The 25,972-nt window shown below is 38.3% G+C and overlaps 2 protein-coding genes across 3 annotated transcripts; one reads left to right on the top strand and one right to left on the bottom strand.

Annotated features, from left to right (window-relative positions):
• Positions 1-8,340: 8,340 nt before the first annotated feature.
• On the bottom strand, positions 8,341-18,962 carry LOC122989208 (putative nuclease HARBI1). 2 transcript variants are annotated; one of them, XR_006404979.1, is made up of 4 exons: positions 18,261-18,962; positions 16,613-16,775; positions 8,654-9,401; positions 8,341-8,523 (listed from the first exon to the last, which is right to left on the bottom strand). XR_006404979.1 is itself a non-coding variant. In XM_044361932.1 (2 exons), the coding sequence occupies exon 1, from the start codon at positions 9,340-9,342 to the stop codon at positions 8,740-8,742; it is 603 nt and encodes a 200-aa protein (XP_044217867.1). In that variant the 5' UTR covers positions 9,343-9,439; the 3' UTR covers positions 8,341-8,523; positions 8,654-8,739. The 2 variants fall into 2 exon arrangements, 1 of the variants encoding a protein (XP_044217867.1); XM_044361932.1 differs by lacking the exons at positions 16,613-16,775; positions 18,261-18,962 and having other exon boundaries at positions 8,654-9,439.
• Positions 18,963-21,405: 2,443 nt separating this feature from the next.
• LOC122988927 (prostaglandin E2 receptor EP4 subtype-like) lies at positions 21,406-24,112 on the top strand. The gene is made up of 2 exons (XM_044361603.1): positions 21,406-22,682; positions 23,545-24,112. The coding sequence occupies exons 1-2, from the start codon at positions 21,525-21,527 to the stop codon at positions 23,872-23,874; spliced, it is 1,488 nt and encodes a 495-aa protein (XP_044217538.1). The 5' UTR covers positions 21,406-21,524; the 3' UTR covers positions 23,875-24,112.
• The last annotated feature ends 1,860 nt before the right edge of the window (positions 24,113-25,972 follow it).

The raw sequence follows: 25,972 nt of genomic DNA on the forward strand, positions 1-25,972 counted from the left end.
AATGCTAACATGCTGATGTTAAGCAGGTATAATATAATATTTACCATTGTTGTTTACCAAGTATTGGACAAACTTAAATTTTGACCTGATGATGATACGAAAGGAAAAGTGAAGGGATCACCAAGGTTATTACGATTTATCCTATGGAAAACATGAGTGTCTGAACCAAATATCTTAACAATCCATCCAATAGTTGTTAAGACATTTCACTTAAAACCACAAATATTAAAGGACAGATTCACAATTTTTCAAGTCTGTCCTAAAACAATACTCAGGTGTCCACATGAAAACTGAAAGAGGTTTTCCTCGCTGTAATCATTCCTCCTGTTCATACTGGTTATTAATAGATCCCCTTCCCATGTGCTTTTAGTGTAAATGATGGGGCCAAAACCCACAGTGTGTCATTTTATGAAGAAATGCATTTAAGCGTCCAAGGTGGCCTAATGATAATGATACCATATAACTGCAATGTCCATGGCCTGATTCCCGGCCGGGGGACCCTTGTTGCACGTCACACCTTCTCTCTCCTCCCTTGTTTCCTGCCTCTCTACTCTGACTCTCAAATAAAGGCAAAATGCCAAAAATCTTTAAAAAAGAGGTGTCAGCAGTCTGAGTCAGTCATATCAAGTGGATATCTACTACATTTATAGTCTTTTTAGCATCATCCGACAGTGTTTCCCTGTTGAGCCGTGTTGGAAATATAGTAACAAAAAGAGGGACTTTGGCACTAAAAAGGCTGTAACGTTGATATTGACTTGATTTGACTCATTTGGATGACCGAGGCTTCATATCAGCTTCAGATAAACTTTTAAATACATTTTTACACAGAAGGAGGACTGTGGATTTTGGCCCCCATCACTTACATTGTAAGAGCATTATAAAGGGATCTTCTAATGGTCAGTATGAACAGGAGGAATGATTATGGCAAGAAAAATCTTAATGTTCATTTGGTCACCTGACTATTGTTTTAAGACAGACTTGAAAAATTGTGAACCCATCCTTTAACCTCACCAAAGTCATTAGAATATATTTTCTAGGAATCATGAATGTCTGGAAAATTTTGTGCAAATCCATCTTGTAGATAGAGAGGTTTCACTCAACAAGGAAAGGTTTTCGGGTGCTCCGGTAACTCACTATAAAGTCTGCAGCTCAATTCCAGCCACAGACCTTTCATGCCCCTCCTCCTACACCGTTTCCTGTTTCCTGTCTCTCTGCACTTTGTGCTGTTGAATAAAGACAAAGATATCAAAAGAATTGTCATCAGACATTTGTGTCCTAGAGTCACAACTGAACTATCTTGACTTTTAGCCCCTCGTACCAAGCATGGAACATTCTTCACAATCAAAAAAACTAAAGTTTTTCTGTTTTATGCAACTGTATACTCCTACTTCACTTTATTTATATGACATGTATAGTTAGTAAGTTAAGAAATCCAGCCACTTGGTGAAAGAGATCAAAATGTAAGCAATGCACTTGAATAAATATTTATGTCCCAAATATTTATGTCCCAGATCATTTAAAATATTTAGGTTAGCAAAGAAGTAGACACATTTTCTCAGGAAGCGAAGCTAATTTGCTCAAAACCCCCAGAAACAGGAAGAGTTTTATGTCAGATTAGCCACGGCTTTCCAAAAAAATCTCCTCTAAATGAGAAAGATTCTTTCAGAATTAAAATAATATGCAAAGCCAGAATACTTAGATCAGCTGGCAGAAAGGCTGAGACTTTAGTAACCTGAGGACATGAAACACCAGATTGAATCAGTTTCACCAACCAACCTGCAGAAAACATCACAGACAGGAAAAGATCATGTAGATTAATGTCATCACAGCATGAGGGGGTTTCAAGTTTCCTTTTAACAAGAACAACAAGAGTGGGATAAATGTTAGTCACATTTCCCAACAGTGACAGTGAAATATGTCTCACAGACACACACGCACAAACACACATAGCAGAGATTTGGCAGTAGCCATCACCCTGATTGTTGTGTGTTGGTCACTTTGAGTTTGGAGCCAGTTTCCTCCATGACTCCACTGAGCTTGATATAAACCTCATTGGAAGATAAGCCATCCTTAGAGTTCATTAACATTTTCAGCACAGTTTTATTGAATGCAGTACATTACATTCACTTAGCAGGCACAAAATAATACTGCCATTTTTTCCGAACACTCATTCATCTGTGTCTTGTGGACATGAAGAGCAAAGGATCGAACTACTAACTATAATTCATGAGCTACAGCCTTGACAGACCCAAAACTGTTTAGAGAATAAATAAGACAGGAAAGTGGAAAACACATATAGTTGCACCTCAGATGTGCACGCTGCCTCGCAGATCAAGAAATCAAAAAAGCGTCTCTGAAAATAAATTTAAAAAATCAAATTTTATTGATTCACAACATGAAGGTTTAAATGGTGCTTCTTAATGCTGCCTGGGATACATTTCTGTGGGAGAAATCATAGAAGCCTTTGTTGGTCTAAAAGATGTCAGACTTAAACATATTGAGTCTAATAGGCCTTTTCCACTACAGGAACTTACCTACTCGTACCTGAACTAGAACCCATCGTCCTGGGTAATGCTTTTGTTTCTACTGTCCTCTGCCTGCTTTGGAGACAAGTTCCTGGAGCTACATTTTGTTACCCTTCAGTAGGTGGTACTAAATCCAGTTCCAGGTACTCGCGGTAGCAGTAACCACCATTTCACTTCTGTGGGTACATCGGCAAGGACTTTTAGAAATGATAAACAATGAGAGAATAATAATTGAATTGAATAATTGACAGGTCATTACCATATTAATTCTGTATACCCAATAAGACTAGGAATACACAAAAATCCCACGTAACATAAACCCCACAAATGTTTTTGTTCCATGTTATGCTAAAGTCGATATTAAATCAACTTTTTGTAGAAAAGAAAATGAATCACTCACACTCACACTTTTTTAAAATTGCAGCCTTACAGCCAAATTTCGGTCAGACTTAAGTTGTTTGATTTCCCACATAAACATAACTTTAACATATTTTATATGCAAATACCTTAAGATTGATTTTGTGGTATATGTAATGTTTATAATGGGAAATTTTTTGTTTTTCAAAATGATTACCATTTTATTCCTATTCTATCTACACTCAGCAATGTGTTACTTAGACATCCGATCCTTGGAAAAGCAACACAAAACCAACCACTTTAAAATCTAATAGCCATGTATCGCACCCACAAACAGACACGGTTGCCCTGACTCAACTGTTTTGTGCAATTTTCATTTCATGGAAATCCTCAAATTTGTTTTTGCACACACCAGCTGATTTTTTCAACTTGATTCCTGCGTCATGTTGCATGTTGCAGTTACTTTGGGATGTCAGCTAAACACACAAGCATTGCAGTTACTTTTTAAAATTATTAGTGTAGACCCCCCACCACTTTTACCGTGTTTTTAGTATGTCGAAAATCAGTGCATCGGTCTATCCACTGTGTCAGCGCTTCATTATCAAAGCTATTCTGCTTGCTTATTGAGAGAATACCCAGATCATTATACCATCATACCACGTTTTCACTGCTACTTTGCATCTAGGCAGATTATCACATAGCACGTGTGCACATTTACACATGTTAGGTAGGAAGAAGGGAAACGGGACAGCAAAGAGGAGAGCAAGATGGCAAATGAGACTAAAAGAGAAGGAGAGAAAGAAAGGGATGAAATGAAGAGGTAAAGAAGGAACAAGTGAAGTAAACATTATTGCAGTGCCACAATTACATTAGTTGATACAACTGGGCACCTGATAATTGTTTGAGGTTATGAAATTTATTAAATAAAAAAACAGCAAAAAGCATCAACCCCTGTAAGCCATTGTTGGTGATTAAATGTGTCGCATTCATTTCAATATTTCATGAGATTTTTGGGTCCTATGTGTTGGATTTTAAGTTATTTGCTATTTGAAATGTTAGCAAATATGTGTTCTTAGCCAAAAAAAGTATATATCAGGGGCCTGTGCCACAAAGCTTTTATGATGTTATTCAACTAACTTGATGGATTTGCTCACACACACACTTCTCAAACCTTTGCCACTTACGATTTCAAGACTATCGCTTTTCATGAAAGGTGGCAGACGGTTGTTATATTGATTCCTTTTGTCATGAAATGTTGCCCTAAATATTTATGTGGAGTGCTTCTCAGTAGCAGTATTATGCATGAAAAAATGTGTGTAAACAAGCCAACAAGATAACGGGCTAACAACATAATCTAGCTTTAAGACACAGGCCTCAGTTCCGGGTGGTCGCTTCATGGTACTAGAAATGATCAGAGGATGAATGGGGCACTTAGGAGCACTTAGACTACGGTTGTCCTATCCATATTACTCATAAATTTGATAACATTAAAAAAATTCATTAAACAGAACTTGCAGTTGCACGCAAGCATAAAGAGCTCTTCAAGTTTAAATAAACAATGAGTGGTTGTTATTAAAGACTGCTCTGAATTACTCATTGAGTCAATATCTGTACTTTTAGCTTTTTAATATCTTCAAATATGTGATCTGTGGCCAACCACTTCCTCTGGATAAAATTAAAAAATGTACCCATAATTTTTCTCACGCTAGCATTGCCAGATAAAAGTATCAAACCACCTGTTAATAGGCACCGGAATGCAGGAAATGACTTGTACTCTGTTAAATATTTGTGATGAAGGACCCCCAGATGCCCTGTTGGATTGTCCCACCCACATTTTCAATGCCTCTTACGCCCATGTGAACACGTAAATGATGACATCAAGTACATTAGCTGCTTGCCAGCATGTTGAGCCGACTGAGTCTCACTAAGATTACTAAATGCGGTCAAGTGTTTCCCACATCCAACATCCTATGAAGAAGAACAGCAAATCTAGTGCTGTGGCGTGTTTCATGCTCAAACTTAAACTGATGGATTACATGTTCTCCTGTGTGTTGTGGAAACAACATGACCTCTTGAGCAGATGAAACAGTTTAACACTAAAAAATGTTATTTAATCAAACTGAACAAGAAGTCTGGCTTTGTAGGTCTGAATTTTGGAATTTAATGGCTTTTGCTGTTGCTGTTATGTTCATGTATTTGCTGTATATTTTATTTGTCGCTGTGCTAATTCCACAGAGACATTTACTGTGAGAGTTACCTGAATGTGATTTAATAGGAATATATTTTAGCCTCTGGTTATAGTTGCAGTTACATGACATGAACAAAGAGCTAACAGACTCTGAGTGATTATCATTTTCATGTGTAAAAATACCACAGTGGAAGAAGTTGGCCTGTAGTGCAACGGAGTGGCTGAGTGCCAAACTGTGTCCTCACACAGCCATAAACAAAGCCTTACATGGGGAGACGTTATACTGTATAGAGCGGCATGTGGGACTAAACTGGCCCTTCAAGGTGATGAATCTAACAAATTTCAAATGATTTTAGTAAGATAAATTATTCATTTCTCAGCCTGAAAATGAGACTAACAGTGGAGAAACTTCGTAGTAGTGTTGTTCCAAAATACAGTACGAGACAGAGAGTGAGTTTTTATACCTGGCACCAATCATTTGCTGTAGGAAAGAAACATTTGTATATTCCTCCCTTATAAATGGTAGTCTCAGAGATGCAGCTAATCCTTTTTTTCATTGTAAATTAAACTATAATATAGTCGATAATCTATAATCCAATCAATAGTGTATAAAATGTCCAAAAAAGTGAAAAATGGCCATTACAATTTCCCAGAGCTGAAGGTCATGTCCCATGCTTGTTTTATCTGACCCCTAATTTTTAAATAAACAATTATATAAAAGTATATAAATTGATAAATTATATTATATAAAATTGAGAAAAGCAGCAAATCCTCACATTTTCAACATTTTTAAAATTTGGCATTTTTCCTAAAATGATGAATCGGTTATTCAAATAGTCATCGATTCATATTTTGTCAATCAGCTAATCGATTAGTTGACTAATTGTTTCAGTCCTACCAAGCTACAGTATCTTGATATTATAGAACATAAGAGGCTGGTTTACATGTGGTTTGATTTACTTTTGATTTACTGTCACCTTTTCAAACAAAATATCGGTCTGCACAAATGATGCGGTTAATAAGTAGAAAATAATTGCCTCATGTTTTTTAGTTTCATGCAGCAGAAAAAGAAGAAAAACAAGGAACCATTTACTGTTTTTATATTCTAGACATTTTTTTGTGACCTGATGACAGTTACAGCTGGTACAACTTAAGGATTGGGGAATGAAATACAATATTCCAAGACTTGCAAAAATACAGTAAAAACATACTTATACTGTGGGCAGTAAAATTCAGAACTGTTATAATTTAACTAAAATGTTAAAAACAGAGCAAAGATGCCATTCTCTCAAGTTTCCCGTAAATCAGATGTGCAGTGGCAAAAAAGACAATATATCAAACTTTTAGTGCCTCCATTTGGCCGAAGTATATTTTAAAAAATTCAGGGTCTCAGCACTGATGTCTGATTAGTGATGTCGGAGGTACTGTGTCTAATGGAGGGACCAGATATCGTATCTGGATTTGACAGCACTCTTTCTTTTGGCCTTGATTAAATTTATGCTGACCACAGCACAGTATTTGAACTTCAGTAAGGTTGCAGGCTGAGGGCCCTTTAAAACCACGTACTATCAAAGTGTGTTTGACGCTGGCACTGCCTGCTTACTGTGAATAAAAGCATTGCCTAATTCCTTGAATCATTAGTTGCTAATGGGAACAATGTACAAACACTGTAGGAGCGTTTGTTTAACTTTGTGCAGTTTACATTCACACTACAGTAGCAAATGTACACAAAGCCAATAGGAATCTGTAACACCATGTCTTCTCACGTAATACACTTTTTATTATCTTCAAAATAATAACTGTTGAGTTTCCACTGTCAGAGTTAATTCTTTTCTGTGGATGAAAACACAAACACGCATCAGCACCCTGCATCTGTTATCTAGATGGATGAGAGAAGTGTGTGTAAAACAGAGCAGGGTGCTGGTGTGATTAAAATGATCTGTGTACAGGACATTAAAACGATTCACTGTGACTGAGATTTAGCAGAGCAAATACATGTATGTTTATTATTTTTGTCATGCTGTCTGTGTGACTCTACGGAAGGTAATGGATGGAATAGGTTGGTCCATTTGGTAAAGACTGAAATATTTCAACAACTATTGGATGGGTTGTCTTTAAATTTTGCACAGACATTCATGGTTCTCAGAGGATGAATCGTACTAACTTTGGTAATCCCCTGACTTTTCAACTAGTGCCGCTATGAGGTTGACAGGTTTTTGATTTGAAGTGAAATATCTCAACAACTATCAGATGGATTGCTATGAAACAGATATTCATGTCCCATTAAGAACAGAGCCATAAGATGTTTTCTCGGTGTATACAAGTTTTTTCGTCTCTTGGCTGTTCAAGAAGAAATTGGTAATACCTGAATCAGTGAAATGAAAATGGAAAATGATAAAACTGTGGAATCGTTTGGTTGATATTGAAGACGACAAGATAACTAAAAAAGTTTGTTTTTGGAGTAAATAGCACAATGGACTACAGAGCTCAATATGAAGGTACGTGGGCTACAATATATCTTTAGAAATAATCTAAGGTGCAACATTGATACAATTAGGATGCAGCTACTCACTAAGTAAAGAAAAATGGTTAAAAGATATTCTATTAAAACCAAAATTACATATTTAAATTAAGCACTCCTATGGTACTGAACCTTATGTTAAATCACATTCATCAAGAAGTCAAAGATCATTAGTCGCCCAGTTGAGAACAGATACCCTCCCAGTGGCTCCAGAAGTTGGCAGGTTTAAAAACATGTAGGAGGAGGGCAGGTTGTGTGAGCTGTGTGAACTGGGAGACGTTGAGAATGAATTACATTTTCTTTTGTACAGTCCCTCTTATGAGAATTTAAGAACACCAATATTAAGTGAAACGTATGATTGAAATTCAAGAATATTTTAGAGCACTGATGAAGAAAGATGGAAGGGATGTTTAATTTTAGTGTCTTTAAGATGGCAAATTTTGTTTCTGAAGCCTGGAAAAAAGACAGGATGGTTTCTTTGTTTAATAGAGGTATTGTAAATCATATGGGATGCAGGATCTTTTTTGTTTAATGATGTCATGTAAAGCCATAGAGGCTGGGCATTTGTAAATGCATGACACAATATTAAAAATAAATCAAATCAAATGTAAAATTGGTGATCCCCTGACTTCTAAATCCATTATTCATCAATATGTTGGTTTATGACTGAATACCTTAAAAAACAAATGACATTGCAGCCTCAGCTGTACTCTACAGCTGTGCTTTACAGTTCTTTTACTTGCCTGTTAAAAATAGTCGTGGTACCTCTTTGAGGGAAAACACCTCTGCAGACATCTGGTCACACCAGGAACTGTCTCCAAACCATTCTCCCCCTCATCCTCTGCCACATCCTCCTCAGGTTCATCCTTCTGGGCCACAATGTCACCAGCCCCATTGCTGATGTTATGGAGGAGGGTGCATGCTGTTATGACCTGAAATGGGGAAAATGGGAAAAAAAGAAATTATTCCTCCTGAAAAAATAATTCATCCTGTTTGATTTACTCTTGTTCTGTATTCTAAAAAATCCTGTTGAGTGATTACTTATACAAAGGTGTGCTGCACCTCCAGTACTTGCAGGAAGATGGCCTGGAACCTGGTCTTCATCATCCTAAAAGCATGTTCTATATTGGAGCGTTGAAGCCTTGGGCTCAACCACCTTGTACTTGCCTCTTGTAGGGAATGAGGGGGAGTGGGTGTTGGAGGCATGGGTACCATCCATCTGTGAGGATCAAGTGCCCTGGAAGATGATAGAGTGAACTCCTGTACAGTAGGCTGTGGCAGAGCACTCTTGTGTCATCGACTGACCCAGGCCAGTCCACGTAGGTGTCATGGAAGTGGCCCTGATGATCACAAACAGCCTGCAGGATGATTGAAGGGCACAATTTCCTGTTCCTGTAGCACTGACCATCAGGGCCACTCGGGAGCTTGATGTGGACATGACAGCCATTGATTCCTCTAGCTGCTTTCATGAAGGCTCTGTGTCTTGCTAGCCCTGCAAACCCACGGGATACTGCTTCCAGGTCTTCCTGGGTCTTCAGGAGGTGGATGACCATGTGGTGAATGACCACCACCTCCTCAGTGACTCTATGGACGATGCGGTAGACAGTGGAACAAGGTATTCCAAACACTCTGGAGACCACCTTGTATGATGCCCCACTTGCCAGGCAGAAGAGAAACACCAGGCTCTCAATTGTGGCATCCCATCTGTGTCTCTGTTCCAGGTTGAGAAGGCCCAGCAGCATTGCTACCATGCTCAGCCGAAAATCAGACCGTGTGTCCTGCTGGTTAAAAAACCTGTCCAGCACTCATTCTGATTAATGACAAGACATTTTTTTAATAATAAAGTAAGGTTAGGGTTATTTAAATATGAAATTATATTGTCAAAGTTAAATGACATTAGCCATAAATGGTTAGGGTTAGGGTTAGCAATGGTCCTCTCTCAGCCTGAGATACATCACGCACTGGCACTGAAGCTTCTCCATTTGCTCTAATTAATGGCAAAACAAAAAAATACAAGTACAATGGTTTTTTCCTCTTGACTGTAAGGAAGCCCAACCAACTATGTGATACAGAGAACAATGATGAGTACAAAATTCGTCATTTGTGATAAAGCATAATACACTGTGATACACAGCGTTTCTGCTGAAGTGTTGGTGGGGCAGCATGACAATACAGGATATCTCCATAGTCAAGGACATGAAGGTTGGCTGCACAATAGCTTTACGATTGGAAGAAGACAGGCATCATTTGATTCTATACAAGAAGCCCAGTTTGTTTTTTAATTTTTGAGTAAAATGTTGAATATGAATCTTGAATGAAAGTCTGCTGTCAAGCCAAATTCCTAAATATGACTCAGCAAGACTAACATAGGTGCCATTTAAAGTTTAAATTTACAGGCAGGATAGTCAGAGTACAGTCAATGCTGTGGACACATGGTTGTGTCCCCCTGAAGCAAGTCTTGTTTAAATTCAAAACAAAATGCAGGAATAGTTCATATTTGTGCAAAGATAAAGACTCCCTAAAATAGTTGTTATGTTCTTCCTCTTGGCACAGTCAAGTCCTTTTTTTGTGAATTTTTGGGGGTATTTTTTCCTCAAAGGAAGGACAAAACAGAGTGAGAGTGAGGAAAAGGGCTATATGAAAAAGTTTTATCTGTGATAACATAAAGTGCAGCTTGGTGACAGAACTGTCCCGTTTGTGCACAAAACTAGCTTTCCACTTGAGTCGTAGAGTTTTTTCTCTTAATTTAATTTGTTTTGACTACATTTTAGGGAGGTTTTAAAGATTCAAACATTGGCCCCGTTTGTTGGTCAAACACTTTGTAACAAACTGTGACAAATGGTCCCCAGAGAATTTGAACGACTTCGGTGACTCATCGCACACCACTGACTAGTCAAAATATCCTCTTGACCAACACAACATGTTATCACAGGATGCCTCTGAAAGTGATGACCTAATTCTTATCAGCAGCCATTGTGAGCATGAACATATCATCCAACAGTGAGACTGATGAAATGAAGTTGATGCTGCAGTCTGTCTAAAAGTGGTCACATGACACTGACTTGAATGCTGTAGTGAAAAGCAGGAGGAACAAATATAGCATCCTGCAAATTGACGATACACCTTTTTTAGAAAGTTTTGAAAATACAATATTTGAATCTGAAAATATGTAAAGTAGAGTATACAGTTATACAAATGGGAACACAATCAATCAAAATGAGATGTCAAACTCACACTCTCTGTCACGTTGGCGTGATATTGCCTTATAATCAGATTGAATTACCATTTTGTTTTCATTTCTTTATTCATTTAATTTTTAATATTGAGAGAGATTCAGGGGTCTGGAATCAGGCTAGAGAGTCTCTGTTATGAAGGTCAAATTTCTGTTTGGATTCAAAGTAAACAAGGTGAGATGAATTTGTGACAGGAAGTAAATGCAAAGTGAAATTTCAGTTTTACCGTGGTGCAAAAACACCTCAGTAGAGGTTTGATCATGTAGAGCCTGACAAGCTGAGTAGGAAAAGTCCCAAAATGGCCAATGTGTAATCTCTGTAGTGGTAAAGATCCAGTAATTTTGTTTTCTGTGTATGACAGCCTGATGGGGTTGCTAGATTATATACAATCTATTAGTTCAAGTAAAGTTCCAGGTCATCATATATATGATAATGCCTATTTCCTGAACGATCACTGTGTCAAACTTCAGCTGAAAGGCACTTGAGAAGGGAAATGGCCCTGACTATGTTACAATAACTCAGATGGCTTCAACAGAAATCCACTGGAAAAATGAAATCACGGTACCGCCCCCAGTGTTTGTTTACATATCATCTTTGGGAAATGCAGCCAAACCACCACAGTGAGAGCCTTTGCTCTTATCTTTACCTTATTGTCTTATCACATATGAGAATAATTTGCAATTCCTCTATGAATACTTTTATATGGTCAAAGAGCTTACTTTACAAAACTTGCTTTCATCAAACAAAATGAAATATCTGTGGCTCATAAAGAAGCTGAAAGAAATATGAGCTTCGTAGAACAGCGTGAGATTAGAGCCTGGAAAAGGCAGAGAGACAAAATTTCTTAAAAGTGTGATATGATCACAGGCTTCTCCCCTTGCAGCTCTAGAGGGCTACAGAATCGTTTGTTTGTTCTCATGCATTTCCACAAGTTCCCCGAGAGGCTCTGGCAGCTGCAGTCAAATTCTTTGAAGATCCAACAGACTTGATACTGATTCTGATACTGCAACAATTTGGTGCATTCTGGTCATGATTTTTATCCCTCCGATATCCCTCCCTATAACCTATTTATGCATGAAAAGTATGAAATAAAACATTTTAGCTTCAAAAAGTATGCTACTAATGATGAAAGGGTCTTATTTCTCTCCTTACTACTTAACAAAAAACTTGTAGGTCTACTTATTTTAACTATCCAATTATATAATAAAAACACAAATATCTGTACTTATTATCTTTATCTACGACAATCTACATCAGGCATTAAAAGAAAAAAGTTAAAATTCTTGTCACTTTCATATTAACATACATGACTGCACACTGACAATCACTACTCCTGTCGATACTCCTTATCAGTTCTTTTTCATTAACAAATAATTGCTTTTTCAAATATATTACTTTTTTAAAAAGAATAAATTCAGAACTGTCATGGAAGTAGCAGGAGGTGGATATAAATGCAGAGCACTGGAGGCAGCAGGTACTCAAGAATACTCTTTATTCCAGACAACATATCTGACAAAGCAGGGAAACACAGGGAGCAGGGCAGGGCTGACGAGACTGATACAGGGCAGGTGTGGAGAAGACACAGAGTAGGGCAATGCAGGGCAGGTGAGAGGAGGAGCACATGAACACAGGAGGAGTGAAGGAACACACAAGGGAAACACAGAGCAACAGAAAACCAATACCCAGAAAACACAACACTCCTAGTACAACCCAGCATATCAATGAGCAAAACCACATGACCAAAAGGCAACCGAAGCAATACACATCGGATAGTTCAAGAAGTCCAACTCAAAATAAGCCCTCTCCCAAACAGTCCAATATTCACAAAACAGAAAAAGTCTGATGGCATCTGGAGGATAATGACAACCAAGGAATTCAAAGACAGACTCACAAGAGTATCTAGATTCAATGACAGAACCATGACAGGAACAGGATTAGAATTTATTTATATTTTAAATATAACTAATTGTTTCTAGAGCAGCAACAGTAATGTTACAACAGCAAAGTCACTATATCAACTCAACAATATCTCACTGGAAACAAATATAAAAGGTCAATAAAATAAATAATATTCAAGACATCACAATACTGTGTGAAGTTTAGAAAGAAAGAAAGAAGAAAGTTTAGACATCGATCAGTAACAGTCCTTCATCCTGTCCTCTGTCCTCCATCCCTACAGAGAAATAAGTGCACATTAAATAAAACTGCCATACCTTTGATTGTTTTGGAGAAAATAAGACATATAAATGGACTGTACTTGTATAGCACCTTTCTAGTCTTCCGACCACTCAAAGCACTTGTACACTACGAATCACATTCACACACATTCATACACTGAATGGGTACAGGGGCTACCATGCAAGGTCCCAACCTGCCCATCAGAGGAAACTAACCATTCACACACATTCATACACTGATGGCACAGCCATCAGGAGCAATTTGGGGTTAAGTATCTTGCCCAAGGACACATCAACATGTGGACTGGAGGAGCTGGGAATCGAACCGCCGAACTACTGATTAGTGGACGACCCGCTCTACCTCCTGAACCACAGCTCAATACATCAGTACATATACAACCGTGGGAAGCTGGAACAAGTGTTGATGTTTGGAACAACGAGCATCTCTTTCCTGTGCTGTTTAATCATATACAATCAAAAAGCAGAAATAAGGTGGCAGAGTAAAATCTTTTTTGCACCAGTAGTAAAAATAAACAGACTATGATAGAACAAATAATTCACTTTTGATGGAAGTCCATGTGTAGATGGAGCTCTTGCACTCATGTGAACATCCATTAAATTCAAGCCTTTGCCAAATGAGTTTGCACAATGCTTATTAAACCTATGACTGTCAGACAATCGGGTTTCACATTTCCACGCTGGCTGGATGAATGCATACTGTGCATGCTCTATGGGCAGAGCGATCGACTAGAGACTTGAGCTGGCTAACTTCCAGTTAGCTCTCTGTTAACTTGAATGGGGATAAAAGAATTTAATTGTGCAGCTCTTCAGACGTTCCAAATGTCATTGGACTGAATAGATCAAATTCTGATAGTGAAATGAGTCATTTCACAAGGGTTGTGTGACACTCAAAACAATTTATTCATGCATGGTTTTATAACCAGTAGCGACGCAGTAGGCTACAGTGGAGCCTATGTTGTAAGCATGTGTTGACAGTGTTTTTGTAATTACTCTCACTGCCAGACGGGGGAGACCAAAGTCCTGCACTCCAGCTTTAAATAGGGAAATTCTGAAGCTCTAATAATTTATAAGTTCATTCACATCATACTGGTTTATGGCCTTATCCATAACTCACACTGCTGTTAACACAACAAAGGTAATTAAGAGCATTTAAGAGAGAGTGAAACATGATAAAAGGAGTTTCCTTGAGATCCCTGGAGGTCACTGTGAACTGGTTTAAATAGGTCACACATTATCCTCAAATTCCAGCTGCAATAAACAGATGTAACTGTGAAGAAATACATGATTCATTTTTGAAAATGTGTGAAGTCATCAGTTTAGAAGTTGTTCAGTTTACCAGAGGGTGAAAACTCGGCAGCCAAATTGGAGTGCTGTTTATATTTTATTGCAGCAAAAACACACTGAGTCTGTTATCAATTCTCAAATATTAATGGGTCTCCAAAGAATTTGACGCAATCAGTCAAGGCCTGTCAGGGTACTGATGTATATGCATGGAGCACCAAAACAAACAATGCTGTATCCCTCGAGTGTGAATTTCTTGGCACTGTTTGTAAAAAAAAAGGGGAAGTCTGCTCTCGTTTCAGCTGAATCTGGAACCTGAAATATCACACTTTTGAGAAATGTTGCTGCTTCTCGTTCTCAGTGACCCTCTTCCCCTACATCGCTCTCTAATCTCATGCTGTTTTTTAAAAAAATGAAAGCTCCTTTCTAACTTCCACGCAGCTCGGAGCATGAATTGCAAAGAAATTGCAAATTATTCTCGTATGTGAAGGGTAAGAGAATACGGTAAGGATAAGAGCGAAGGCTAAATCCCCTAACGTCAAATTTAAATGACCTGTTTGACATAATACCTGCATGTTACAGGAAGACAAGATATTTGAGCATCTTCCCCTTCGTCTACTTTCTGGTAATCCATACACCTCGAGGGACTAGTACCCAGACTTTAAAAATCTTTAACATGACCTGCTCTGAATCATAACTTTATCTGATTGATCAATTAAATTAAACCTGGGCTGCAGTCAGTCAGTTAAAATACAGTAGTTGGTCCACCCTTAATTATCAGCTGATAATGTGCTGTGTATTCTTCCTTTAATTAAAGATTGGATGATGGTAGTGTAGCTACATGTCATAGTTGTTTTTGTCCAAAACAACTCATCAGTAATATTTAGGCATGTTATTGTTTGTTTATGCTGCAAAATGAGATGAAATATTGCAGCACATTGTACTAGAGGTTAATGGTTCGCTGTGACTATATCTATCTGACTATAACTTGGCTTAGCTGCAGTTTAGAATGGGCTCCACTAAACTATTTAAAACAGTTGCATGTTAGGAGCACTCCACTGAGTTTACACATCAAAATGTGATAACAGGTCTTGGGTGAGTGAAAACAGTTGTATCAAGTATTTTTGTGGCTCCAGAGGAAGCTGTGTGAAGTCTGGACTGAACTGAATAAAAAACACAGTATCTCTGGCTCTGCTGCATTGGTTGCACTGGCAATGCCACAGGAGTGCAATACTAAATCTATAGAGAACTTTTTTTTTTTTAAAGTGAACCTGATGGCTTTGTGAAAACACCTCATTTGTGACTGCAACACTCCTTATATTAATCTGTGACTCAGTTGGTTGTTGTAAACATTGGTTCAGCCCTGGGCAAACACTCTGGGCAGACAGTTGACAACCGTGAAATCATGAAGAAAACTATTCAGAGTTTTGTTTCAGATTTTCCTCAGTTTAATACGAAACATAAAATACATCATAAACTATCTTTTACACCACACAAGAGAGAAGAAGAGAAAAAAGACTTTCTTATTTAAGTGTTTATAGGGACTGCTATGTGACTGAAGTAATGTACAGAGTGCTGAGGTCACAGATGGGGCTAAAAACATGCAGAGGTTCATCTGAACCAAAGCTAATCTGCAGGATGTGGATGAAAGTTAAACTCAGTCCCACACAGATGATTTAGAGGATAATTAAGGAAATTGGTTTCAGCTTTCATATTTTTGATTTTTTCCAACTATCATTAACACCCAAGGAAAGAATTTGACTGTTTTTGTGTTTTTCTTTATGCGCCAGCTGCACTTTTGATTACCACAAAAATACATTTTAATATATCTAATTGAAATAATTTATTACAACATTTTCCCTTTAATAATAACTATTTCTCCTTACAATCTACTCTCATATCAGTAATCTGCTAAATATATTGGCTCACATTAAAAAATGCGGTGGGAATCAGTCTTACAGTAATAATTTTACTTTTAGCCTCAGGAGACAAACTGACCTCCTGTCTGCAGGAAATCGACTTGCACTGGTACATTAGTTCATACATGGTTGCTATGAGTTGCTCTTCAGTTTGTCCTCCTACACTTTTCATGGTATTGCCTTGATAAGATCATATGTGGCGAGAGATTTGAACTTTTAGAAAATAATTAATAATCTGCACTGTAGAAATCTGCCCTTAAACATGAATCCTATGCTCATATGTGTGTGTGTGTATATATATAAAAAACACAACTATATATATATATATATATATATATATATATATAGTTGAGTGGGCTCTTTTACAGCTGTTACTAACCTCTGACTTACCAGCTTGTGTAACTCCCCACTGGATTTTGGATTTCCTCGTTATTTTGATCACATCATCTTGACTCACATCCCGGAAAGGGCAGAGTTCTATTTCCCTCGTCTCAAAAGTCCCTTAGTTCCTTTCACTCCTTTCACTCCTTTTACTCCAAAAAAACCCAACAATCTGTGTGTGGAAAAAAACAAAAATATCTTATGGGATTTATTTATTTCCATTTTTGTTTCTATGATTTGGTTAATGAAGCCAAACATGTCTGAAATAACTCAGTTGTGATTGGACTTCCGTTCTCACATTCTGAGTCACACAACTGCGACTGCTGCTAAACAGAACAAAAACCACATAAGAGGATTGTAACGCTGACCTGTATGTCATTTTCTAGCCTGTTTGACGTGCGCAAATCATCAACTATTCTTTTGGGCAACACAATCATTACAGTGTTTAATTGATAGATGGTCCGTCAGTGTGGTCATGGAGGAATTTATTTTCATGCTACTGTGGTCACAAGTTTTGTTTTTGTTTTGTGTGTTTTGAAATGCCAGAGAGTATTTTACCAGGGAGAATGTGATAATAGCTTAGTGATATTTTATATGTTTATGTATTTTTAAACATTGTTTCTTCTCTGCAGCCATGGGGTAATAGTTGTATAGTTGTATTTCTGTTATTCTGCAGCGACTGAAGGTTTCTGATCTCTGTTTTGTTCTGTATTGTTGATATCTAACACACATCTTGTCTCCATTTGTGAACAAAGTTCTGATATACAAATCTGTTTTCAGTTTTTGGATTTTTACTCTAATCTTTGTTTTTTTTTTGTGAAATATTGAATCATTGAACATCTTTTGAAATGAAACCATGTGAGAAGTTTAGATGGAAAAATCACTATTTGGTGGAGCTGTGAACAACTCATAGACATCTGAAATGGGACCCCGACTACACACTGCTTTTAGTAAGACGTCAAAAGCCAAAAAGGTTGGAAACCACTGGTTTCATCTTTAATAATGTGTCAAATGTTCATCTGAAAAGTAACTAAAGCTGTCAAAAAAATGTAGTGGAGTAGAAATTACAATATTTCCCTCTGAAATGTGGTGGAGTGTGAAATACTCAAGTAAAGTACAAGTACATCAAAATTTACTTAAGTGTAGTACTTAAGTAAATGTACTTAGTCACTTTCCAGCTCTGCTGTTAATGTTAGGGAACAGTGAAATGGGAGGGAAGTAGCCTTTTCACAAAAAACACCATATGGTGTTTAGGTAATTTATCAAGCAAAAAAAGACCAACCATTTGCTGGTTCCAACTTTTCTTTTAAATCACTTTAAATCCATTTTGAGATGTTCGATTGAAAGGAGCACAGTCAGTACATGTAACATATAGTTAAATGTGTTAAAAATTATTGCGAAAGGAAATGATCTCATGTTGCAATTTGGTACGAAATGTGGTGAAATGGGATCCTGGATTAGAGACCAAAATAAGCCAAAGCTGCTGAATTCTGACTGCAGGTGGCCTTTTAATACCTTTGGATCTTGGATTGCTGATTGGACAAAAACAGACCATTTGAAGTCACCATGGGCTGTGGGAAACTCTGATGGAAATTCCGCACTACCTTCTGACATTTTTCAGACTAAACAACTACTAGATAATGAAAAGCATCTTTACCTGCAGCCCTGGTCACATGACTGAGCGTCTTTAGCAATGGATTACAGTGTACCCTCAGTATATTTTTGTTTGACGTCACCAAAGTGGGAGTAGAGCTGAAGCAATCACTCAAGATTCAGTATTTTCCTGGAAGTAAATGAAATGATGTTATATGAAACCAGATAAAATAAATATGTCCTTAGTGTTTTCATTGTTTTGAGAATAGTTGGCTCATTTGTCAAGCGTAAGAGATAGGTTTATAGACAGACAAATACCTTTATAATGACCTTTTTCAGTGGTATAATTAGAAACGTTCTGTTTTGCAGCTTAGTCATACAGTAAAATCTACGTACACTTTTGTAGCTCTAGCCCACTGCAGAGATCTCAGATTGAGATGATACATTTTAAGTGCAGTTGCAATACATAAAATACCTTTACGACATTAAAGAAAACTATAAACCGTGCAAGGATGGCTTGTACATCCCATGATTCACTGTGGACTTGAGGACATTCCAGTCGGGATTGGACTTTCCGAGCCTTGGCATCACTTAAGTGGTTTGTTGTTTTTAGAGTCTGCCAGCTCCCCACAGCAGAGACGAGCAGCGGTTTACCTCTCGGAGGGGTGTTGTGTTTTGTCTTTTAAGGTCGGCTGCAGACAGAGACCCCTCGCCGCAGCTCCTCACTGTAAACATAAGTCACACTGTAATTAATGTGTGATGGCTAGAGAGTTGGAGCAGACTAAGTGCACTGACGTCCCGTGTGTTCTTGCTGTCCATCAGCTCTCTGTTGTTCCTCACAACCATTTACAGTCATCTCTGTTTAGGACAAAGCTTTCTGCTGCACTTTGGACACAGGCGTTTGTCAATGGGAAAATATCGCCCACAACACATTTGAAGACTGCTGTGTTATATCTCTTTTTTCCAGCTTTTGTTATCTGCAGACACCATTAACCTATCATATTTAATATTTGTAAGCAGAATACAAATATTAAATACAACAATATAGTAAAACACAGTTGTAATAACATAAAATATATCTCATAAGAGAAATTATAATTGCAGGCAAATACTATACATAATGTCCTTTTATCTGCTTATAACTACATTATATAGTGTGTTGTAAACCATTTATTAAATGTTTGTTTACTGCTTATAAATGCTAAACAGGGAGACTTGAATTTTCAAAAACAGGTAATGAAAAATTTCTGAGTAAACTCCTTGTTCATTTATTTTAGATTTGGAGTTTTAGCTGCAGTCCATGCTGTTTTTATTCCAGTTTTATGTGCCAACATTGCTGACAAAATCCCCATTTCCACTGTCACAGACACTGGAATGAATTAAAGGACCACTGTATAGAATTTAGTGGCATCTAGTGAAGCGGACTTGGCAGAAATGGAAAATGATAATGATAATTATAATTATGTTTTAATTAGTGTGTAATCACCTGAAACGAAGAATCATTATGTTTTTGTTACTTTAGAATGAGCCCTTTATATCTACATAGAGAGCAGGTCCTCTTCCACAGAGCCCGCCTGTGTTGCACCTCCATGTCTCTACAGTAGCTCAGAACTGACAAACCAAACACTGGCTCTAGAGAGGGCTTTTCGTGTTTTTCATGAGTTTCACGGCCACCCAAGGTTCTTCTACACACTTGGAAGGGGAGGGTGAGGAGATGAGGATTCAGTTGGTTGCAATCTGCAACCTCACCACCAGATGCCACTAATCCTGCACACTAGACCTTTAAACTACATGTGAAATATGAGACTCATATTCCTGGTAACTGCCACAGATGATGTGATGGTTTGCAGTTTTAAGAGACACTCACAAGAAAAGAGAGACCTATTAGATTCCTTGATTTGATTCACTTTATCCAATTCAAACACACATGCTCAATTTGATGCATGTGTCTTAACAATTAGCTTGTTACACGTCTATTTTAAATATGTATTGTTACATCCCTCCCACTGTCTGGGAGGCCGCCCTGGCAATAAGCTGACAGTGGAGAGTTGTCGGGTGATTTAATCCAACTGTGCCTGCCAGGCTATAAAAGCTGGTCCATGTGGTCACTCTTTCCCTTCCTTCCTCCTGCTGACATCCAATCTGCATCTGCTTCTTTTTGGTTTTACACCTTGTTCTAAAAACCTTATTGTTTGCTTTGTACTGGCTTTAGTTATAATAAATTAAATTTGTCTTAAGAATACTCTTGCATGGACTCCCTCCTTACCAGTTTGTTCAAATATATTAAAATGACAGTCCTGTTGGGTCAGTGCTATTGGTTTGTAAACAGTGATATTTATTATACTATACTTACATACTATATTTATACTATTATACTATATTTATTATATTATACTTATTGATGATTTTCAGGGATTAAAACAAACCATTCAGTTACTTATTGGACAACTTCAACTGAGTTTTGTGCATCGCTGAAAAGAATAATTGATCACAAACTTTAGAATTGATTAAAAACTGCATGAACTCAGCTGTGGAGGAAGAGGAGGTGTAAATAAATATCTACTTCTGAGGCTTTGACAGCAAGAATCCACATCAATGAAATTTCTTTGAGCAAGAAACAAAATCCCCCCTAATCCGTACTGGCTCAATGAAACCACAAGTGTTGCAAGATTCACAAGCACCAACAACACAGCACCTTACAACGAGTAGAGTAACACAGTTGTTGAATGAAAGACTTTCATCTCCAAAAATATACAGTAATAAACCTTGTTTATAGCATGATGAAAGTGTACATTTTGCAATAAATAATTATGTACAGTTCACATTATTCATTATAATTTGATTAGTTTTGTTACTACTTTTTAAAGAGGTATCCTTTATTAATGGTTTGTCAGGAATAGCTTTATTAATGGCTAATGAATAATTTATTCATGTGTTATATATCAGTTGTAGACCATTAATAGGAACAACTTTTGGGTTGTAATAAATGGATTTTGGTCCAGATCCTCTGCAGTCATTTTCCAGAAAGTTAGATTTTCTGACCTGGGAAACACTTGTCGTTATTAATGGCCTTTTACTGATCAATAAAGCTTCAGTAAAATATGAATTAATAAAGCTATTAGTTAGTTAGTTCCTTATTAGAGAAAGTCTCCATCAAGGCTCAAAAGTCTAGTGAGCTGAGTTGCTATTAGTATTTCATTTGCCACAAACCGTCTAATAACTGGGTGAGAAGTCTGCTGAAGCATCTTCTATTTGTCTTCTATCTTTACTCACCAGCCAGTGAATTTGACCTCCTGACGGGCCACCACAAACATTACGCAGCGGTGTGATGACGCCAACACTGACAGATGAGACATGGAGCGGAAATGCACGAAAGAGAAAAAAAGGGTCGATTTTCCTGTATGTCTATCGCTCAGAGCATCCATCCTGCCAGGCTGCTGGGAGGTCCACTACTGTATATAGAGACAACCCGCCTCACAGCTCAGCTGTGCGTATCGACCTCTGTGGTTCACTACATCTGGGATTACTGGGAAGCAGAGGGATGATACTTATAGAAAATATTACTCCACTAAGTACGCATACTCTCCAGCAGGTTCAAGACGAAATCAACTCCGAAGTCCACAACAGACCAAAGAAAGTAATGCTCACAAACGCCAGCCCGTGGATGTATTTGGCAATGGAAAGCATAAACTTTACGCACGTTCCTGTTTCCACAAACGAGACGCCGGTTCAGCCCTCGCAGGGTCCCACTGAGAGCAGAATGGCTTTACCGATTTTTATGTTTGCTGGAGGTGCTATTGGGAATATAATTGCGATAATCGTTCTTTCAGTATCAAGACAGGAGAGGAAATCTTCAGCTTTCTTCACTCTGGTGTGCGGTCTGGCAGTGACGGACCTGCTGGGCACATGTCTGGCCAGCCCGCTCACCATAGCCAACTACCTAAACCCGAATGTGCTGACTGACAGACATCTCTGCGAGTTTGACTCCTTTTTGTTGCTGTTTTTCGGTTTAACCGGACTCAGCATCATATGCGCCATGGCTGCCGAGCGGTACCTGGCTATATGCTGCCCCTACACCTACCAGCGGTGGAGGGTGGACCGACGCTTTGCGCAAAAGTTTCTTTTATGCATTTATATCAGTCACATCTTCTTCTGCTGCCTCCCGATGATGGGCATGGCAGGGAGCGAGCTGCAGCCGTCCAGAACCTGGTGCTTCATCAACTGGAGGGCGGGTAAGCCTGTGGCCGCAACCTACACCGTCCTGTACGGCGTCGTCAGCGTGCTGCTCATCCTGGGCACCATCGTGCTGAACCTGGCGGTGTGCGGATCGCTGCTGCTGATGCGGCAGAGGACCGTGCAGCTGCCCGTCGCCAGATCCAGCGTCCGGGAGCGGTGGAGGGCGCTGTCCTCCGCCGCGGAGACGCAGATGATGACGGTGCTGGTGATGACCTCCGCGGTGGTTCTGGCCTGCTCAGCCCCGCTAGTGGTGAGTCAAGTGCAGCGTTTTTAATAACACAGTAATTGGTTTACATTAGTCGTTTATGTTGCATGCAGTCCAGTTTCTTTTCCTACACACGGATGCAGCTGCAACACATGAACCACAAGAAGCTTGTCTTCAAGAGCCTAAAAAACACAACCTGTTATATCCTGAAATTGGGCAGGTGTCTTAATACTATGATAGATAGAAAATATCCAAGTAAAAGTAAGTAGGCAATTATCAGCAAAATGAAAAACAAAAACATGACATTTGGATTATTATTATTGAGACATGAATGTATAAGCAGTTGGTCCAGGCGAGCTCATTTTTGCTTCTCATTCATCTTTTAACAATTCATCGTATTTTATAAGCTGATTCCATGTTTTCTCAGTAAAATCTGAATCTGTAACCAGCTACAGTTGTTAAATGCAGTGGAGTAAATGTTATATTTGCCCCTGAAATGTAATGGAGTAGAAATATAAAATAACTTAAAAAGGAAATACTCAATCAAAGTACAAGTACCTCAAAACAAAACAAACAAAAACCCCTTGAACTGAACTCAGCCAATCACAAATTGGGATCAAATGCTTCCTTACATCAATTTTAAAGCTATGACCTAGCTGTACTTTAATCTCATATGCTTTCTCCAATGTTATGATAGTTTGTGGAGACAGTTTTTTTTTTAAATAATCTTCATTTTATGAGTTTCATACTGTAGTTTTTAACCATTGTTCACAAGAGATTTAGGAATTAGACTAAATGTTTCCAATATAAAGACAAATCTATGACAGATGCCTGTAGATATCTGACCACAGATTTAAATCTCTTATTTCCAGTGTGAAGATCTGATGTGCTTGTTTTTGTCTTTAAGGTCCGTGTGTTTGCCAACCGGTTTTTACTGACAGTTGACTCCAAAGCTGACCTGGCTGCCATCCGGATAGCCTCTGTTAACCCAATCCTCGACCCCTGGATCTACATCCTCCTCAGGAAGTCCCTGTTTCGCCGGTTGCTCAGTTTGTCGAGGCGAGGTAGCAGCTCTCGCAGTAGTTCCACCTCAACAACAAGAAATCCGTTTTATACTGAAATCACTAAGGACAGCCATGTGTTCTCTGAGCTCATGCGTAACACCAACATCATCACTCAGCTACCTGCCACCGTCAAGTTCACATCGCACGACACGGTGAGCCTCCAACAGACTTAAAACACTGCAGACTGGGGACGTGTATGACAGCTGTGAATGTTTGCTGCTTTGTCTCGCTGCAAGTAGCTTGATGCAGGGAAACAGACTCTGTTTAAGAGCTGAAGGCAGTGGGATTACAATGTTTTTGGCCCCACGGCTGGACAGGACCCTTAAAAGCTCCAAAGGGATTATTTATTAAATGAAAGTGGAGAGCCGCTCTGATAGGCTCTATGAAGAGGGCTCCTGCAGGGACGGAGGACTGATGAGGAGGAAAAAGCTACTAGACTCTGATGTTTTTACTTAAGAGAAACAATAAGACAAGACTGAGCCTTTACTTTGTGCCTTTGACTGTCATCCAGCCTCTCCTCATCTAATATAAACTCACTCTTTTCCTAATCCTCTCTCCTTGCCATCTCTCACGAAACCCCCACCTCCAAGATCAGTCACTCCTTCTATATGTGAATTAGTCAGTTGGATGTTAAAGGAATAGTATACAGCTCCTGCAGATAAATCTACACCTCAGTTCATCCAAACACGGCACTCAAACTGACCAGTGACTCAAAGTCATGTTTTCACTGAAGAGAAAAGAGCATGTGGACATTTCAACATATTTTGGATGACTGGGTGAGAATCATCACAACTGTTTTTTTATGTGAGCTGCTCTCAGTTACGGCTCTGTTCATAAAAAGTCTATTCCAGAGTGATTTTTATGACTGATGAGGCATTTGAAACACTTATGAGCTTATATGAGCTTGATGAAGCACAAAGTTTGTTTGGATTAAAGATTCTTGTTTGCAATAACATGAGACTAATTGTTGTTTTTTTTCTAATCTCTACTATTTGTTGACTGTTTTAGTCTTAGATGGAACTGATATTGTGGTCTCAGCTGGTCTGAACCCAACTCCAGTTCTACTTTATTTTACTTCAATGAATGATTTAATTAAAATGATAAATGGTTCGGCCAAAATGGTCCTGACAACGGTAATGATAAACCTTCTTTTTTCTTGCAGTGTTGCTCTACATTCCTCTTGGTGTGTACAGATTCTTCTGTTTCGAATTCATAAAAAAAAAAAAAAATTTTTGAACTTGAAGCCAAAATTTGTGTTGGAACAGATCAGTTCAAGTCAAATGCAGAGATCATCAAAGAAATAGATTTTTCTGTAATAATAATGACAAAAGATGTGACTTTCTAGCATTTTCCTGGTAGAATCAACAGACTTTGGTTCGGTCTTTACTGAGGAATATTAGAAACTCAGGCAGTAGCAGGAAACCAGGTGCCATAAAATACGACTTGTACCATAATACTTCTGAACTTTCCTCTGCACGTCATGCACTGGAAAAAGTTAGTTTACCACAGGAGGATTCAACCATGTAGGAAAACAATGTAGTGGTAGCTAATAGCTTTCATCATATGCAGGAAAGGAACAGTGACTGAGCTCCATCTGGAGGACTTTTCTCTACAGGATGTTTGTTCTCCAAATGGAACACCAGGCTGATTTCTTTCCCCGATAGGTTCAAGGAAAGTTGCACTGTACTTGAAACTTTCTGCTGATGATAGAATGAGAAAGTGATAAATGATTGACAAAATATGTATGCAATGTGCTGAAATGCTGATTTTTCGCCACTAGGGGACAGAAGACCTTCAAAACATGCTGACAATCACACATCCAGCAGACATGAAGGACATAATCATGCTGTTGGGAGTCTGTCTCTGACCGCCTGATGAGCAGAAGTCCATTATTCACCGGAGTTTTAGCTGTTTAGGTCACTCTTGAGAAAAATACCTGGATCTTGAGTTTGCGAAAAGCTCAACTATGTTCAAAAACCACTGTAGATGAATTTAAGTTATACTTTTGGTGAAGATAGCTACCTCCACCTGTATCTGACACAGCCAACCGTTACAGTGTAGGGCTGCAACTAAAGATTATTTTCACTGTTGATAAATCTGCCAATTGCTTCCTCTATTTGGTCTATAAAGTGTCAGAAATTAGTGAAAAATGACCATTAAAAGTCCAAGTTGAAATCTTCAATGTCTCATTTTGTCCAACAAACAGTCCAAAACCCAAATATTCAGTTTACTATCATGTATGACAAAGAAATGCATCAAATCATCACATTT

Source organism: Thunnus albacares, chromosome 9 (genome assembly GCF_914725855.1).
Source record: "Thunnus albacares chromosome 9, fThuAlb1.1, whole genome shotgun sequence".
Lineage (NCBI taxonomy): Eukaryota > Metazoa > Chordata > Actinopteri > Scombriformes > Scombridae > Thunnus > Thunnus albacares.

What these genes read in the sequence shown, in the direction of transcription:
- LOC122989208 (XM_044361932.1), bottom strand. Translation starts at nt 9,342, where the DNA reads ATGGTAGCAATGCTGCTGGGCCTTCTCAACCTGGAACAGAGACACAGA.
- LOC122988927 (XM_044361603.1), top strand. Translation starts at nt 21,525, where the DNA reads ATGACGCCAACACTGACAGATGAGACATGGAGCGGAAATGCACGAAAG. An exon ending in CCTGCTCAGCCCCGCTAGTG is followed by an intron (nt 22,683 to 23,544) that starts GTGAGTCAAGTG and finishes TTTGTCTTTAAG; the next exon opens with GTCCGTGTGTTTGCCAACCG.